Below are 16,714 nucleotides of genomic sequence, written 5' to 3' on the forward strand. Positions count from 1 at the left end.
ACATCTGGGTAGTGGAAGATGGTAGCACAAGCCCAAGATATAAAACTAACATAGCCAAAGATTGTTTTTAAAAATGGTCAGTCTCAAACACTAAATTAGGAACTGCTGTTTCAATAGCAAGCATTCCCCAAACACCACACCCACGCAGATATACAGAACACACACTCTGTAATGGTCAGATGCAAGTTTCTTCCCTGAAGAGCAAAATAATAAAAAAAAGGCTGCGAAAGAGCAAGTGTTTGCTTTATCTGTGATCCAAAATGTGCATTTTCTTTGACTGCATGGACATTTTGAATATTTTTTCTAAAGGTGAAGCAAAAGCTATGTGAAAAGGCCTCAGATCCATTCTTTTCCACCTGCCCTTATTCTAGGGGATCTTTAATAGCTGTTTGAATGTTTTAAAAATAAAAATGCCAAAGAAAGCTCATTCTTTTGTTTTGAACAAAAACACTTAGTTCTTTGGGGGATTCCAAAGGGGACTATATTTGATCTCCAAGTTGCTTTCATTAAAGCAGAAATGCCATAAATTATTTGGATTGTTGTTTGTGTCTCAAATCAGTCAACTGAATGATGTTATTGCTTCGGGGCAGTGAAATAAATTGCCTTGGTTTTATTATTTCTAAATACATAAATATATACATATATATCTAATTTATCATAAGAATATGCATTTTTAGAAGATTATTTTTCTGGGATTATAGTTTTTGTGGGTTGCAATGTAGTTGTAGAGGCACATAATATTTCATGCTCTTATCTCAAGAGCCCATAGCCTTGGCATACAGTCCAGGTTCAAAGTTATTGATCAGTATTGGGCCAAATTCTTCCTTGACTCTAAAACTAGTAATGAATTCTGTCCATTATATATTGAAGGAAGCAGGGATTTGCTTAGACTGTACCCAGACAGCTGTATTCCTTAACAAGAAGTATCAAAACAGACCTTATGTACAGACTATGTATTTATTTTGGCAATAAAAGTAGTTATTTTCTAGCCTATATGAATTATCTTTTTTAATACAATTTCATTTTCTCTTTTTGTAGGGTTACCATTCGTCCGGATTCTGCTGGACATGTCCAGCTTTTCTGAGTTAAAAATAGCATCCGGGGGGAATTTGTAAATGTCAGGATTTCCCCGCCCTGCAGAGCGCGCATGGCTGACAGGGCAGCCGGCCGGATCGTGCCACTCGCACGGGGCTCCGGCAGCCAGAGCCCCTCCTCTCTCTCCCTCCCTCCCTCCTCCTCTCCCCTGCATTTGCAGATCGCCGGTCGGCCGTTCGCATCGGGCCTCCGGCAGTCTGGAGCTCCGCCCCCTGCTCCCCTCCCCCTGCTGCCGAGCGCGCTGCTCTGCAGCACTCTGTTCTGAGCGGCACGGTAAGGGAGCCAGGGGGTCAGAGAAGCAGCAGGGAGGTTCTGGAGGGGGTAGTCAAGAGACAGGGAGCAGGGTTGGATGGGTCAGGAGTTCGGGGGGGGGCTGTCTGGGGGTTGGGGTGTAAGGTTTTGGGCAGTCAGAGTACAGGTAGGGGGGGTCTCAGGAGGGGGCAGTTAGGGGACAAGGCACAGGGAGGCTCTCTTAATGGCTCTCCATGCGTCTCTGGACCCTCTCAGCTGTCGGGCTTCGACGGAAACATTGCCTGAGGGTAGTGAGAGAATGGGTTATCGGTGAGGTGGGGGTGGGCGTGAGCCCGGTCAATAGGGGCAACCCCTACCAAGATCTGAGCCTTTTCTCACACGCCCGTTAGAGCTCGACATTATGCTGTTTGGGACCCCTCTTTGAGGAAAGCCTCTGGATTGCAAGTCCAACCGCTACCTCCTCGGGGTGAGAGCCGGTAACTGGCTTGGATAGCCAGGCGGATTGCGGAGGACGAACCCACATCCCACATTCAGTGGGGTGTGGGACGGGGTTGGGCAGCCCCATATGGTGCCACATGGATGCCCCCCTGGTAAGGGTAGCCTCCCCCAGGTACGGGTTGACTCCCCCTGGTAAGGGTTAGATTCCCCCTGGTAAGGGTAGTCTCCCCCAGGCACGGGTTAGTTTCCCCCTGGAAAGGGTAAGTTTCCCCCAGGTACGGGTTAGTTTCCCCCTGGAAAGGGTTAGTTTCCCCCTGAGAAGGGTAAATCTTTTAGCTATGGAAAAAAGTAATTTATATTTTTATACCGGATTGGCGCTGGACCGGGTTAATAACGCCCCCGCTGTTGGCTTTGATGCCCCGGCTGACAGTGTTAAATATATTAGGGGTGTGATCAGGGTCGCTGGACCAATGGATAAAATGGTGTGGACTATAATGAAGTCTCATGAGCATGAGAGTGAGAATCAAGTCCTCCCAGTGGAGCATGGAGCGGAGGTAGAGGAGAATGTTTGTGATGATCATGGTGAGGAGATTTTATCTATCTTACCGATGGTTTTTACAAGGGACACTTTTAATGATTTAACTATGGAAAGTTTCAATCCAGATTTTAAGTATTTAAGTACATTTGATGATCCATATGTTAGCGAATCGGGATATCTTAATGCTCATTTAGTTAATGGGTCTAGTTTATTAAATAGTTTTAGACCAAGTACTGATTTTAATAGGGATCGTAATAAGGATCTTAACAGTACTGGTAGTAATATAAATATATTAGAAAGTAGTTCGTGGAAGGATGGGGTTTTTTATTTAGAGTATCCCGTTGATAGTTTTAATTGTCCAATATGTCCCCAGATATTACCAACATTTGGTAAATGGGCCAAACACATTAATGTGGTTCATAAAAGTAAAGCCATACGAGTTGTATGTAGTAAATGTGGAAAATCTTCTCAATATCATAATATAGCCTGCCACTACCCCAAGTGCATACCCAAGAAGGCGGATACCCCAATGAAGAGCCATACGTGCTCGGTCTGTGGGCTTGGTTTTCATACTAGATCTGGATTGAGCCAACACTGTAGACATAGACACCCTGCTGTGAGGAATGAGCAAAGAAAAGAAGATATGGCTGCTAAAAGTAAGATCAAAGAGGGATCGACTAGATCTCGTATATGGACCAAAGATGAGGTTGCGCAGCTTATACAGTTGGAAAGGAAATATATTGGTAAAAGGAATATAAATAAATGTATTGAGAGCGAGATGAGGACCAAAACAAATAAACAAATATCAGATAAAAGACGAGAATTAGCAAAGAAGAAGTTAGTGGTAACAGGAGATAGGGAGGAAGTGACTGAGGTAGAGGACATTAGAGTAAATATATTAGAAATTCCGCCCCCAAGAGAGAGGATTTTCCCACTAAAAGGACACCCAGAAGTGGATTTAGTGGAGAAAATATGTAAACGGGGAAAACAAAGTAGGGAGGGAAGAGAAATAATAAATAGTTTAGGGGAAATTGAAGGATTATTAAAGGAGGATTTAACAAAAGCTCTCGGTTGGGCAATGTTGGAAAAATTATGTTATTCATTAGTAGAGGGAAAGGACCCTAGAAATGAAAGTCAAATAGAGTTGAGGAATAAAGGAAAAGGGAAGATGAGAAAGGAGGGGAGAAGGAAGCAATTTAATGCAATTAGGAGATATGCTACAAAGAAAGCTAAGTATAAATTCTATCAACAATTATTTGATAAGGATAGAAGAAGATTGACTCGCATTATAATGGGAGAGCCAGATAAGGCTAAGTGTGCTATCCCTATGAAAGAAATTGAGGAATACTATGTCAATATTTTGGGAACAATTGGACATGGTAATATGATAGGGTGGCCATCATCCACAGAGAATGCGGATAATGATATATTAATGAGTCCGATCTCTGTGGATGAGATTAGAATAGCTTTAAGAGAAATAAGAAAAGATAGTGCTCCTGGCCCAGATAAAGTAAAAGTGAGCAATTTGTGGGATATTTTTAATTTAGACTCCTTAATACTTACAAAAATTTTTAATATATGGTTTCTAAATAGACAGGTACCAGATGAATTTAAGAAAAATAGAACGATTTTAATACCAAAGACACAAGATGAGGAGGAAATGAAGAAGTTAACATCTTGGAGACCATTGACAATTGGGTCAGTTTGGATTAGAATCTATACCAAAATATTAGCAAAAAGACTGGTGGAAACAGTTAAGATATGTAGTAGACAAAAAGGGTTTATATCCGCCCCTGGGTGTGAGGAAAATATTGCTATATTAGATAATTTGATTAAAGGGGCTAAACGAAATGGGAATGAAATTGCAATAGTGTTCGTAGATCTGGCTAAAGCATTTGATTCTGTGGGACACGGACATATAATAGCCGGGTTGAGAAGATTTGGTATAGATGAACATTTTATAGATATTATTAGGGACCTTTATGATAATTGCACAACTAGGGTATGGGTGGGTGATGAAGCTACTGAGTCTATTTTAATTAGGAGGGGGGTCAAGCAGGGTGACCCGTTGTCCCCAATTTTGTTTAATATTGCTATGGATCCCCTTTTAACTAGATTAGAAGTAGAAGGAAGTGATTTTTATGTTAAGGGTAATGGTGTCACGTCATTGGCTTTTGCCGATGATGTGGCAATTTTAAGTAGCTCATATAAAGGAATGATTAAAAATTTGGGTATCTTAGAGGAGTTTTGTAAAAATACTAATCTCTCTGTTAATGTGAAGAAAACGAAAGGCTTTCATATTTTAACTAAACATAAAACCTATGTAGTTAATCCTAAGGATAATTGGCAGATAGGGTCAGAGGAGATTGAATATGTTCAACCAGGGGATTTTGAAAAATATTTAGGGGCTAGAATAGATCCCTGGATAGGTGTAGGGGGACCGGTACTTAAAGAAAAATTGAAAGATTGGAGTGAGAATTTAATTAAGGCCCCATTAAAACCGGCCCAAAAAATATTAATTTTACAGACATATATCTTACCGAAGCTATTTTATAATCTTCTTTTAATAGAACCCCCTTTTAATCTTTTAGACGATCTTGATGTGTTAGTTAGAAAAATAGTTAAAGAGATTTTACATTTACCTCAGTGTACCACAGATGGGATATTTTATTCTAGAGGTAGGGATGGTGGTTTAGCTCTCACTAAGTTTAGTGTGCAAATCCCAAATATGTTAATTCGTAAATGGAGGAGACATATTGTCTCGAGAGATGATTGGATGGACCTATCTTATCTATATGCAGGAGAAAATCTTGTGGATAAAATATTGTCATTTAGTGCAGTAATATCTCATCCCAAGAAATGGAGGGAAGAGGAATTTTTAAGATGGTCGGAACTGAGATGTCAGGGAATAGGGATAAAATATTTTAAAAATGATTTAATTAGTAATTCGATTTTTAGAAACTCTAGTAAAGTTAAATCGTCAGCGTATATCGCAGCATTGCAGCTTAGGGCAAATATTTATCCTACTAGGGAGACATTAGCAAGAGGAAGAGGAGGTGTGAATGCTCTTTGTAGATGGTGCGGTAAAGTGCGGGAGACTGTTCCCCATATCTCAGGACAATGTTATAAGACTAAGAATGCTAGGATAAAAAGGCATAATAGAGTAGTGTCTGCAGTTGTAGATAAGGTTGGTAAATTAGGGTGGAAGGCAATGATAGAGCCCCATTTGAGAAATAGTAAGGGTGAGTTAAGAAAGCCGGATATTATATTTATAAAAGGAGATACAGCAGTGGTGGTTGATGTTACAGTGCGATGGGAGGATAATGCCGGAAGTTTGGAACAAGCCCACAGTGAGAAGGTGGCTTATTATCTTGAGTTAGAGGAAGAAATTAAAAACTTAACGGGAGGTAAAAATATTCACTTCTTTGGTTTTGTGCTTGGGGCGCGTGGCAAGTGGAGTGAAGGTAATAATGATTTGTTACAATTATTGGGAATGGACAGAAGTAAAAATTTTAAGGAGAGTATATGTAGACTTGTTTTATATTCCACTATTGGTATGATGGCTATATTCAGTGACAGGTAAAGATCCCGGAGTTTCCATTCCGTGTATCTTGCCAAAACTAAATTTTAGCTATTTTGGTTTCCATGCTCTAAATTTTCAAATTTTTAATATTGTTTTGAACATTAACTTATTTAGTGTTATTTAATATCTGTCCTTCAATAGAATGGTTTTAATTATATAATAAATACTTATTAATGGATGAAATTCCAATTTAAATTATTAGTTTATTTTTTTTTTTTAACTACTGGATGTGGATGCGGACTGGCCGCGTATAATAACCAGGAAAGGGCAGGTAGTCACGCCTGTACATAAATAGGGGGTGGGGTTCTGGAGGGCAGTTAGGAGCAGGGGTCCCAGGAGGGGGCCAGGAGTTCAGGAGTTTGGGGGGGGGGCTGTCAGGGGGTGGGGAGTGGCTGGATGGGGTGTGGGAGTCCCTGGTGTCTGTCTGGGGGTGGGGGTGTGGATAAGGGTTGGGGCAGTCAGGGGACAGGTAGGGGGTAGGGTCCTAGGGGGCCAGTTAGGATGGGGGGAAGTCAGGGGACAAGGAGCAGGGAGGCTTAGGTAGGGGGTGGAGTCCTGGGGGTCAGTTAGGGGCAGGGGTCCCAGGAGGGGGCAGTCTGGGGACAAGGAGTGGGGGGGAGGGTTGGGGGTTCTGAGGGGGCAGGAAGTGGAAGGGAGTGGAAGGGGCAGGGGCGGGGCTAGGGCAGGATGGGGGCGGGGCTAGGGCGGGGCTCCTCCCATCCTCTTTTTTGATTCTTGAAATATGGTAACCCTATCTTTTTGTAATAAAGGTCATGGTTTCTTCTGTAAGCATGAAATGCACCCATGTGCAGACAGACAGCACAAGTCCTACCTCAGCACTGTAAAGATACAACAAATGACACAGGATTCAGGGGCTGGTGGAAGGCCTAAACTACTCTCAACCCAATTTTTGGGTTCAATTTTATAGTTTCTCTTTAACCTTTAAAAATGATTTTTAGGAACTTTCAAAACCACGAAGTACCATTCACAAAAAAAGAGAGATCCTTGAAACAGAAATATAAACTGTTGCTAGATTCTGCAACAAGTATTCATTTGTGAAAGTACCAGGAGGTAGAGGAGAGTAAAACAAGAAACATTATGTACAATATAGATCTAGTTTGATGAGAAAGTTTTATATAATACTGAAAATGTACCTGGAGTATCTTGCAGTGTTGTTATATACCAGGACAATTTTTTTGTTTACAGAACTTCACCAGGAGATTGTAAAAATAATAAATAACAAGACACTCCAAAGAGAGACAAGGTGGGTGAGGCAATATCTTTTATTGGCTCAAAGTCTGTTGGTGGAAGGGACAAGCTTTTGAACTTTACAGAGTTCTTCCTCTGGGACCTCAGAGCTCTGTGAAGCTCGAAAGCATGTCCCTTCCATGACTAGAAGTCAGTCCAATAAAAGATATTATCTCACCCATCTTGTCTCACTCTGGAGTATTTTGTTGTTTATTATTTTTACTATCTGCTGGTTAAGTTCTATAAAAACATTATTATATGCCTCAATTAAAAATAGAGATAAATAAGCTTCACCGGTTAGAACAGACCCAGAAGCAAGAGAAGGAAATATATTAAGCCTTAAAAGTAAATAAGTTTTTAGTAATTTCCTTCTCAATCGAAACTGTAACATCATCATCCAATACCCACCAGAGTCGCGCTTGGATATCACTCTGGAGTACAGAGTGTTTTGGTTTTACTATTGTACTTTATGCTGCCCTGAATGACTTTAAAAAGCAACAGAGAGTCCTGTGGCACCTTTAAAACTAACATCTGTTAGTCTTAAAGGTGCCACAGGACTCTCTGTTGCTTTTTACAGATCCAGACTAACACGGCTACCCCTCTGATACCTGAATGACTTTGTTTACTTGAATGAAATACCATTGGTTAAACGTAAGAACATAAGAGCTGCCATACTGGGTCAGGCCACGGTCCATCTTGTTCCCAACAGTGGCCCGTACCAGAGCTTCAGAGGGAGTGTACAGAACAGGGCAACTATGAAGTGGTCCACCCATCTTTCACTCCCAGCTTCTGGGAGTCAGGGATTTAGGATCATCCTGAGCATGGGGTTGCATCCCTGACCGTTTTGGCTAACAGCCATTGATGGACCTATTCTCCATCAACTTATCCAGTTATTTTTTTTGGACCCAATTATACTTTTGGCCATCACAACTTCCCCCAGCAATGACTTTCAAAGGTTATGAATGCATTGTGTGAAAAATACTTCCTCCTGTTTATATTAAACCTACTGCCTTACTAATTCCATCAGGTGACCCCTGGTTTTATATTGTGTGAAAGTGTAAACAATACTTCTCTATTCACTTTTCTCACACCATTCATGATTGTATAGACCTTTATCATAACCCACATATTAATTCTTTTTTCAATATGTCCAACTTTCACCCAATCATTTGGTTATGTATCAGAATAGCAAGGCCTAGGGTAATTCACTTTATGATCCTCATTTCAGTAAATACTTTGTCTGAATCCCCTAAGGGGACAAACAAACAATAATTGCCCTCCATCTTTCAGCAACGTTTATCCTTTTTTCAGTTCCTCTAAGGCGGTGGTGTTCCCCCTTTTCAGCCTGAGGCTGAAACACATTTCAAAAAGATCAAAGAACACCAATCAATACTTTCAAGGTGATTCTTTGCCCTGCTGTGCTCCCTTTATACCACTCAGATGACAAAGGGAGTGGTGACCCACAAGTCCCATGTCTGAGGACTATATACACCTGGTGAAAATTACAGCACCCCCAGGCTAGGATTACCACATGTCCAGGTTTTTCCAGGAGCATCCATTTGTTGAGGTAGCTGTGCTGGGAAATCTGTACAGGTATCAGTACACACTGCCAGCTGTTTAGTTTTATGGTTTCAGGAACCTCAGAGCTGGCAACCCTACACCAGACAGCTCTAAACTGCACCAGGGCCAGGCAGAGGATCAGGATACCACTACTGGTTGTTGATTCTCATAGTAGATACATAGATTCCAAGGCCAGAAAGTATCATTGTGATCATCTAGTGTGTCCTCCTGTATTACATAGGCAATAGAACAGGCATCGGCAACTTTTGGCATGCAGCCCATCTGCTGGCAGGCCGGGATGGTTTGTTTACCTGCCACGTCCGCAGGTTCAGCCGATCGCGGCTCCCACTGGCTGCGGTTCACCGTCCCAGGCCAATGGGGGCTGCGGGAAGCGGCGCGGGCCAAGGGATGTGCTGGCCACCGCTTCCCACCGCCCCCGTTGGCTTGGAGACGCAATTGGCTGAACCTGCGGACGCAGCAGGTAAACAAACCGGCCCGGCCCGCCAGGGAGCTTACCCTGGCAAGCCGCGTGCCAAAGGTTGCCGATCCCTGTGTTATACCTTTCTCTGCTAGACCGTAGAGCCCATTATCAAACATTTGTTCCCCATGCAGGTATTTATAGACTGTAATAAAGTTACCTCTTAACCTTCTCTTTTCCTTCTCTTAACCTGAAATAGATTGAGCTCCTTGAGTCTATCACTATAAGCCATGTTTTCCAATCTTTTAATAATTCCCGTGGCTCTCCTCTGAATCCTCTCCTATTTTTCAACATCCTTCTTGAATGGTGGGCATCAGAAAGTTTCCTCCTCCTCTCCTGTGCTGCCCCGGATGGCTGTAGGAGAGGGGAGCCATTGTTTACTAGGTGGTCCTCTAGGATCAGACGGAGCCAGTTGAGTTCCAGTCCTGGATCCCACAGCCCAGGGGGAAAGGAAGCAATGGAACAGCTACAGCTACTCTCCTCCCTCAACTGCAAAGCACCACATGGTCAGCAGGGGACTGCTGAGCAGTTGTAGCAGAAAAGGAACAGCAGCTGCTCAGAGCTCGCTCAGCTCACATGAAAACCTCCCTTGGGGCTGCAGGGCCAGCATGGAAGATAGTGGAGGATAGAATACCCCCCTTCCTTCTCCTCATAACAATGGGCCTAGTTCAAACACTTCATTTTAAACTTTGCAGGACATGAGTCAGGAACACATTTTCAGTTCAGGATCAAACACAATTTTCAACCCTTAACACTACTTACTGTCTTGAGAGCCACTCTCTCTGGATACCACGGCTTTAAAAATAACAGGGAGTTTGTTCAAAATATGGTAGATCGTTTTCACCATTAATGGCAGCTCAGAATTTATGCATATATATGTATTTATGTATATATAATTCCAGTAAGCCCCACCTTCCATTACCTGTTTCAATCCCGCTATCCCTCTTTGATGCTGAGCACCCTCCAATTTTTAATTGTATACTTTGGTTTTCTGCTATTGCCCACCTTACAGTAAGACAGGCACTCTTAGCGATCACTGAAATAGATTTTTAAAGCCATCCACTCCCGTTTTCAATACATCTCTTTCCTCTGTAACCATTTGGAGATTTTCTTCCACAGTGTCCACATTGCCTTCTAATCTTGGAACTTACTGGGGGAATGTTTCAACTTCACCTTTCAACCTTTCCTCCATATGCTTTCACAGCTTGTAAAGCAATTTTAAGAGAAATCTTGGAAGACAATTCCGGATTCACCAGGTGACTGAATTACTCTCTCTCTCTCTCTCTCTCTCTCTCTCTTTCTCTCCGTGAGAGAGAGAGTTCACAACTGCTAAGAGTGCCCTTCTCCTGCTGGCAGTTTCCTCCCCAACCAGGCCAATTCCAGACTGCAAATAAGTTTTTGGTAAACTCTGCTGGTGCCAGCCTGTTATTTTGTTTGTTCTAGGAGACTTCTCTAAGCAGGAAAGAGAAGTATAGCCCAAGTAAGTTCAAATAAATAACATTTCACAAATGTCCCAAACAAATGGTAGATAAGAGTCACAGATAAAATACAATGGGCACCACTTTTCCAACAGAGGAAAATGTATTGATGCAGAGCAATTAGTACTGGCTTCTGGTTTTGATATTTCTATTCCCTCCTTCCCCTTCTATATTTGCATTTTACCTTTCATAGCACATGAAAGCAAAAATGCTTTGTTAGGTTTCACGTGGAGATATTTGCATGAGTGCCATGACATTATACAGGACTGAGCTCTTAGATTTTTCCCGTTTAAACAGTGACTAAAACTCAGGTAAAATTTCCATTGATACTTACTGCAGGATGGAGCTACAGGTTATTCTAACGTAAGAAAAGGCTATTTTTGACCTCCACAGAGATAACAACCCTTAATTATTTTTTTTGTATGGAATGTTTTAAAATAATCTGTCAGAAGTGCTAGAGCTTGGGATATTGTCATTTTATTTAGGTATAAATTAAAATAAATAAAATATCAATTTGGCCCTTGATAAATGCACTAATGGGCAAGATTCACATATACAAAGCCCACATGTTAGCAGAAGAACTACATGGGCTGGAAGAACCAATCTAGTACCTCATGGTCATGGGCAGGGTAGAGTCCACTTGGAAGACCCTTTTGTGGTCACTATTCCTGTCCATAGGCTGGAGTAGGGGTGCATGTGGCCTGTGTATCTGACCCACTGGTCACTTGGGCTGGTTAGAAAACAATTCAATTTTTTGAAAAACATCAAGATTTCAAAATCTGTTCATATTGCTGATTTCAATGAAAAAGAAACCTTTTGAAATTTTCCATGAAAAAACAAGAGCTGCCCCTCACATCCAAATAGCATAGTGGTTAGGTCCCTCCATGGGGATGTGGGAAACTTAGGTTCAAAACTTGCTCAGAGTTTATGTTCAAAGTAATTCTAGTAAACCCTCCCTTCCAGGTGAGTGCCTGACCACCAAGCTATTGGTTGGCCTGAAGACTTATCCTCAATCTCTCCTGCTGGAGCTGTCCCATTTTATATAAATAATTAAATATTCATTGGGTCTGAGAGATAGTCTGAATCTATATTGTGCTGGTACAGCACCTACCCTGGAATATGGAAAACCCAGGTTCAAGTCCCTGTTCCAAATTAGGTGAGTAGCCTAGCTACTAGATTATTGGCTATTCTGGTGTGTGTGTGTTTCTCTCTCCTTCATACATATCCTGGCCTGGAGAAATTTTTTTTTTAGAGGAAAAAAAAGTTTTCCCCTGGCCACACACACACACACACCTCTACTGCTTCCCTCCCCTCACAAATTCCCATCTGCAGTGGCTTATGCAGAGTTACCAAAGAGCCCATCTCTATCAAGAAGGGGTGCAGAGTTCTGTGTGCCCACTGCCCATACAGCAGAACCATCATGGTTCAGTTGGATTGAGGCATCTGGAGAATATGGCATTGAGTCTCTGAGTCTGTGCAGATAAGATTCTATTTGTTTCAACTATTCTTCAATCTTCTATATTCTTGAATAACTAAGTAAAAATATATTTTCTCGTTAAGAAATGCTTTTAAGATCCTCCTAGAATTATCAGAATTCATTAATCAAAAGTAAAGGCAGGGTTCCCTGAGGAATCAGACAAATACCTTCAGGATTGATGGTAACAATCATTGCTTCCAAATTTTTAAAAGCTTGGAAGAGTAAAGGCACTCTGTCTCCAAAAGCGGTGTTGGGCTTTTTCTTAGCTGTTTACCCAGGCTGCACTTGTGTGAAACTAATGTGGGTGTAATGTGAGATGTGAACATTCATACACACCTTCCCTTAGGTGTCAGCAGTGCGGCAGTTGCCCAGTAGGGCAAGTAAAACTGTGCATACACAAAAGTGATAGCTTCAGATGGCCTGCTAGAAATGAGATGGTATGCTGCTGAATTATTTATCTCCCATTCTTATGGGGAAATTTAATCACAGCCATTGTTTTGGATTCTTTAAATATTAGATATGTTAGTATCCAAGGTAGAAGAAACAAGTAATTTGCAAAGGGAAAACACAAAAATTAAATAAATTGATCTAATGTTTCACTGGATTCATTCTTCTTTTGCTGCATCATCTAACACATTCTTCTTATAGTCATAGTATCTTAGCATGCACAATTCTGAACCACATGCATAGGCAAATCTGCCCATTAGAATCTCACCAACACTTCACTTCTGATGCCAGGGCACATATCTTGACAATGCAAACTGGCTTAAGTAACCAGAAATCAGGCAACAACGAATCCAGACCCATTTAAAATCTCCTGAGGCATTAGACTTTGTTTGTTTTGGATATTATATGTACACACGCACACACAGTAAACCCACACACAAATAATGACTAGCCAGATCACCTCAGCTATGACAATTTTACAGCTCTGTTTCTACATCCTCCCACTTCAAGCTCATACCTCCACTCAGCTAAACTGGTGCAATTCCTTAGGGATTTCTCCATTAAAAATCAAAACTGCAGACTGTATAACATGGAGCCTACTGTTATTTCTTGTTGATTGTACACTGTGAATATGAGATTAACTAGCAAAATTTAAGCATTTGGAGGTTTATTCTATGGAGTTCTCCCCCTGATGGAGTCACTAGGCATGTAAAAATTAGCATCTTCCAGCTCTGAAAGGAGAGGGAGTGGGAAAAGGGAATCCACAGTTAGACAGTACATGGTGCAAAGTCCCCTTCCAACAGTCAGCAGAGCGGTCCTGTGTTGAGAGCGAACAGGGAGGAGCAGTCGGGTTCTTAACCCCAGTCCTTTCAGCTCTAAGCCCTGGCAGATAAGGTCACTTCCACCAGCTTCTCTCTCTTCTTAACACTTTCGTGCCTCTTTGGGGCACCCTTTGCCTCGATCCCTCCGTCCCTGGTGTTGCTGCAGGACGACTTGGGCTGGCTGTGAGCCCCAGACATGTGGCATCTGCCCTCCTACGCCCGGGTCAGCAGCACCATCCCCCGCCCGCCCGCCCCATGAGGGAGCTTCCAGGACTGGACGGGCCGCCCTGCTGTTTAAAAAGCCCGAGGGCACAAACCGCTCTCCCCTCCCCCTGCTTCCTCCCAGCTCTGCAAGGGGCAAAGCTGGGGGGCAAATGCTACCCGCTGCTCTGAGGGCTGGTGGGGGGCAGTGAGCTGGGCACCCCTGCCCTCTCCCCGTCCCCACAAGCGGCTCCTCGCCGGGGATCCCAGCCCGCCGCTGCCCGGCCCTGGCGGCGCTGCTCTCCCCGCGCCGCCCGGGGCCGGCCCCTCTCCTCACCTGTTCAGCACTTTCCGGAGCCGCTGGCGCACGCCGGGGGAGGAGGAGGCGGAGATGCTGCTCCTGCCGCTGCCGCCGGCGCCGCCCTCCGCCGGCAGGTTCTCGATGGTCGCGACAACATGGTTGGGCTGCGGCGGCTGCTCTGGGGAGATCATCGCGGCGGGGCTGGGCATCAGAAGGCAGCAGCCGGGCGCATGCTGCGCCGCGCAGCCGGCCGGGCGACACTTCCGCGCGGGCGGCGGCTCGCTCGCTTCTTCTCCGCGCAGCGCCAGCTCCAGAGCCACGGCCACTGTGCCCCGCTCCTGCTCACTGCGCGGCCATGGAGCGAGGGGCGGGCTGCTGCTGCTGCCCCCACCGCGCCTCGCCTCCTTCCCAGCAGCAAGGGCTGGTCACAGCCCACGAAGTGGCCGCAGTTTGGAGCCCTCCCGCCCCTTCCCTTCGCTTCCCAGCGAGTGTCTGGTTCTCTGTGATCAGAGGAAGCCGCTGCCGAGCTGGACTGAGCCGCTTTGTGTTCCCCTGGCGCTGCTCCTCTGGCTCCCTCACACACACACACACAGCGTGCGGCGCTCAGGTGCAGCCCGCGGCTCCGCGCCGGGCTCAGTCCCTCGGCCGTGTGTGCGGTAGCTGCCTCCCTCCGTGCGGGGGGCTGGCTGGAAGCGAGAGCGAGTCAGAGGCAGGGAATGAACGCGAGTGTAGCAGTGGGAGCCGAGACGGAGCCAGTGGGCAACAGCCCTCCCCTCCCCGCCCCGGCTATTCACACCCACCAGAGGGAGCACATGCAGCACCGGGAGCCCCCCAGCCGCCTGCCCCCTCCCGGACTGGGTCTGCCTGCCGGGAGTTGTAGTTTCCAGTGCCCTCAGGGGTTCCCCCCTCCCCCGCCTTCAGTACCAGCCACCCGCGGACAGCGGCAGGCGGCTGCCAAAACTCCTAGGAAGTTTAAAGCCGCTGAGGTGAGACATGGGAAGTCATCACAACTAAGGCAGGCCGGAGACCCGCAATCCCAGCTGTCAACAAATGTTAGGGTGTCCTTCGGCCTCAGAACAAAAACAAGACGAACAGTTTTCCATCAAAAAAGCAGCCACCCCCAAAACAACTAACCACCCAAAGGCCAGAGTGCCCCCCCCCAAAAGAACCAACTGCCCAATGGACCCCCAAAAGCAGCCAACCACTCAATAACCAAGGCACCCTGTGACATACTGGGGTGCAATCCAGACCAGTGAGGTCTGTCACCCTTGCCCTGCAACCTGGGGTGCCTTGCATTGCCTTACAGTGGTAGTTCCCAACCTGGACCTCTCACATACAGCCACCAGCATGCAGGTCACTCCCAGATATGTTTGTGTAACTGCAGCCCATCAGTCACACTCTGGCTCTCACCAGCCTTGGTTATATTACAGGGTGCTAGTAACACACTCCCAGTCCCAGATTTCCCCCCAGAAATGTATGTCTTGTACTGCCCAGCCCCCTCCTGGACAGTCCAAATATATTAAGTCTGTATGCTTTTAAGGGAATCATATATACACAATTTGCCACCCTAAATGGAGTTACCAGAGACTTCCAAGTTGAACACACTGGATTAGATGAAATAAAGCAAGTTGATTAACTACAAAGAGAGGTTTTGAGTATAAGGAATGAGGCATAAAAGTAAAAAATGGTTACAAGAAAATAAACATAAAAATGCTTTCTACTGCCTAGCTTAACAAATTATATTAGATTCAAATAAAGTTTCTGACCACATGCTTCCAACAGCACTACTGACCAAACTCTTCGGGTCAGGACCTGCCCCCCTTGCTCCCAGAGTCCAATGACTCTTTTCCTTTGTTTTCTCAGCTGCAGAGAATGAGATGGGTAGGGAGAGAGAGGGGAGGTCTTGGGATGCTTTCCACCCTTTTTTATAGTTTCAGCCCCTCTTTGAAAAGCATTTCCAGCTCAGAGCCAAGAGATAGGGGGTTTGATGGAGGAAGGACTCCTCATGCTGTTTCTTTGCTAAGATGCAGATCTATCTATGTCCCTGTCCCCCTTTCTTGCCAAAGAATGGCCATTTGATAGGTGATGGCCCATCAGCTTTGTTGACACCCGGTTGGGGTGTCAGCTTGCCTTTTGAGAAACTGGTTTAGCCACTCCCCAGACTTATCTGGGAAACAAACTATAGTCATGATTTCAGGTTATGTTCATAACTTTACATATAATGTTGCTACATGCATTTTTACCATGATATTACTCATCAGCAAGTTATGTGTTTTCAAATAATACCTCACAAGGCATTCCCTGTACAAAAATTATTACAATAACGTGAAATGTGTGAATACAGGCCCCAAAACTGCCCACTGCCCAGTGGCAAAGGTGCCCGCCCCAAAAAACTGTGTACCACTGGTGGCCAGGGCACCCCCTCCAAAACAGCCAACTGCCTGGTGGCCAGGATGCTCCCCAAAACAGCCAATTGCCCAGTGTCCAGGATACCCCCCACAAAAACAGCCAACCATTGGTGGCTAGAGCGCCTCCCCCAAAACAGCCAACTGCCCAATGACTAGGGCATTCATCTGGGATATGGGAGTGTTGGTCTCTCTCTCTCTCTCTCTTGCTCTCTCTCTATTCATTCCACCCTTGGCCTGAGAAACCTTCCAGATGGAATTTTTTGTCAGAACAGATATTTCTGCCAAAAGTTTTAGTTTAAAAAAATAAATCAGAATGTTCTGATAGTAACGCCAATCAGTTTTGTCAAAAATTTCCCAATCGCTCTAACAAAAACTACCAACACCAGACC

General features: G+C 44.5%; 1 protein-coding gene across 1 annotated transcript in view; it reads right to left on the reverse strand.

Annotated features, from left to right (window-relative positions):
* The window catches only part of SLC35F1 (solute carrier family 35 member F1), a 377,512-nt gene extending 363,384 nt beyond the window's left edge, over nt 1-14,128 (reverse strand). The window contains exon 1 of the mRNA XM_024205390.2: nt 13,954-14,128. Within this exon, the coding sequence (XP_024061158.1) occupies nt 13,954-14,126 (173 nt within the window). The 5' untranslated portion in view covers nt 14,127-14,128. The remainder of the gene's footprint in view (nt 1-13,953) is intronic.
* Between the last annotated feature and the right edge of the window lie 2,586 nt (nt 14,129-16,714).

This window comes from Terrapene carolina, unplaced genomic scaffold, assembly GCF_002925995.2.
Source record: "Terrapene carolina triunguis isolate 2854851 unplaced genomic scaffold, T_m_triunguis-2.0 Scaffold85, whole genome shotgun sequence".
Lineage (NCBI taxonomy): Eukaryota > Metazoa > Chordata > Testudines > Emydidae > Terrapene > Terrapene triunguis.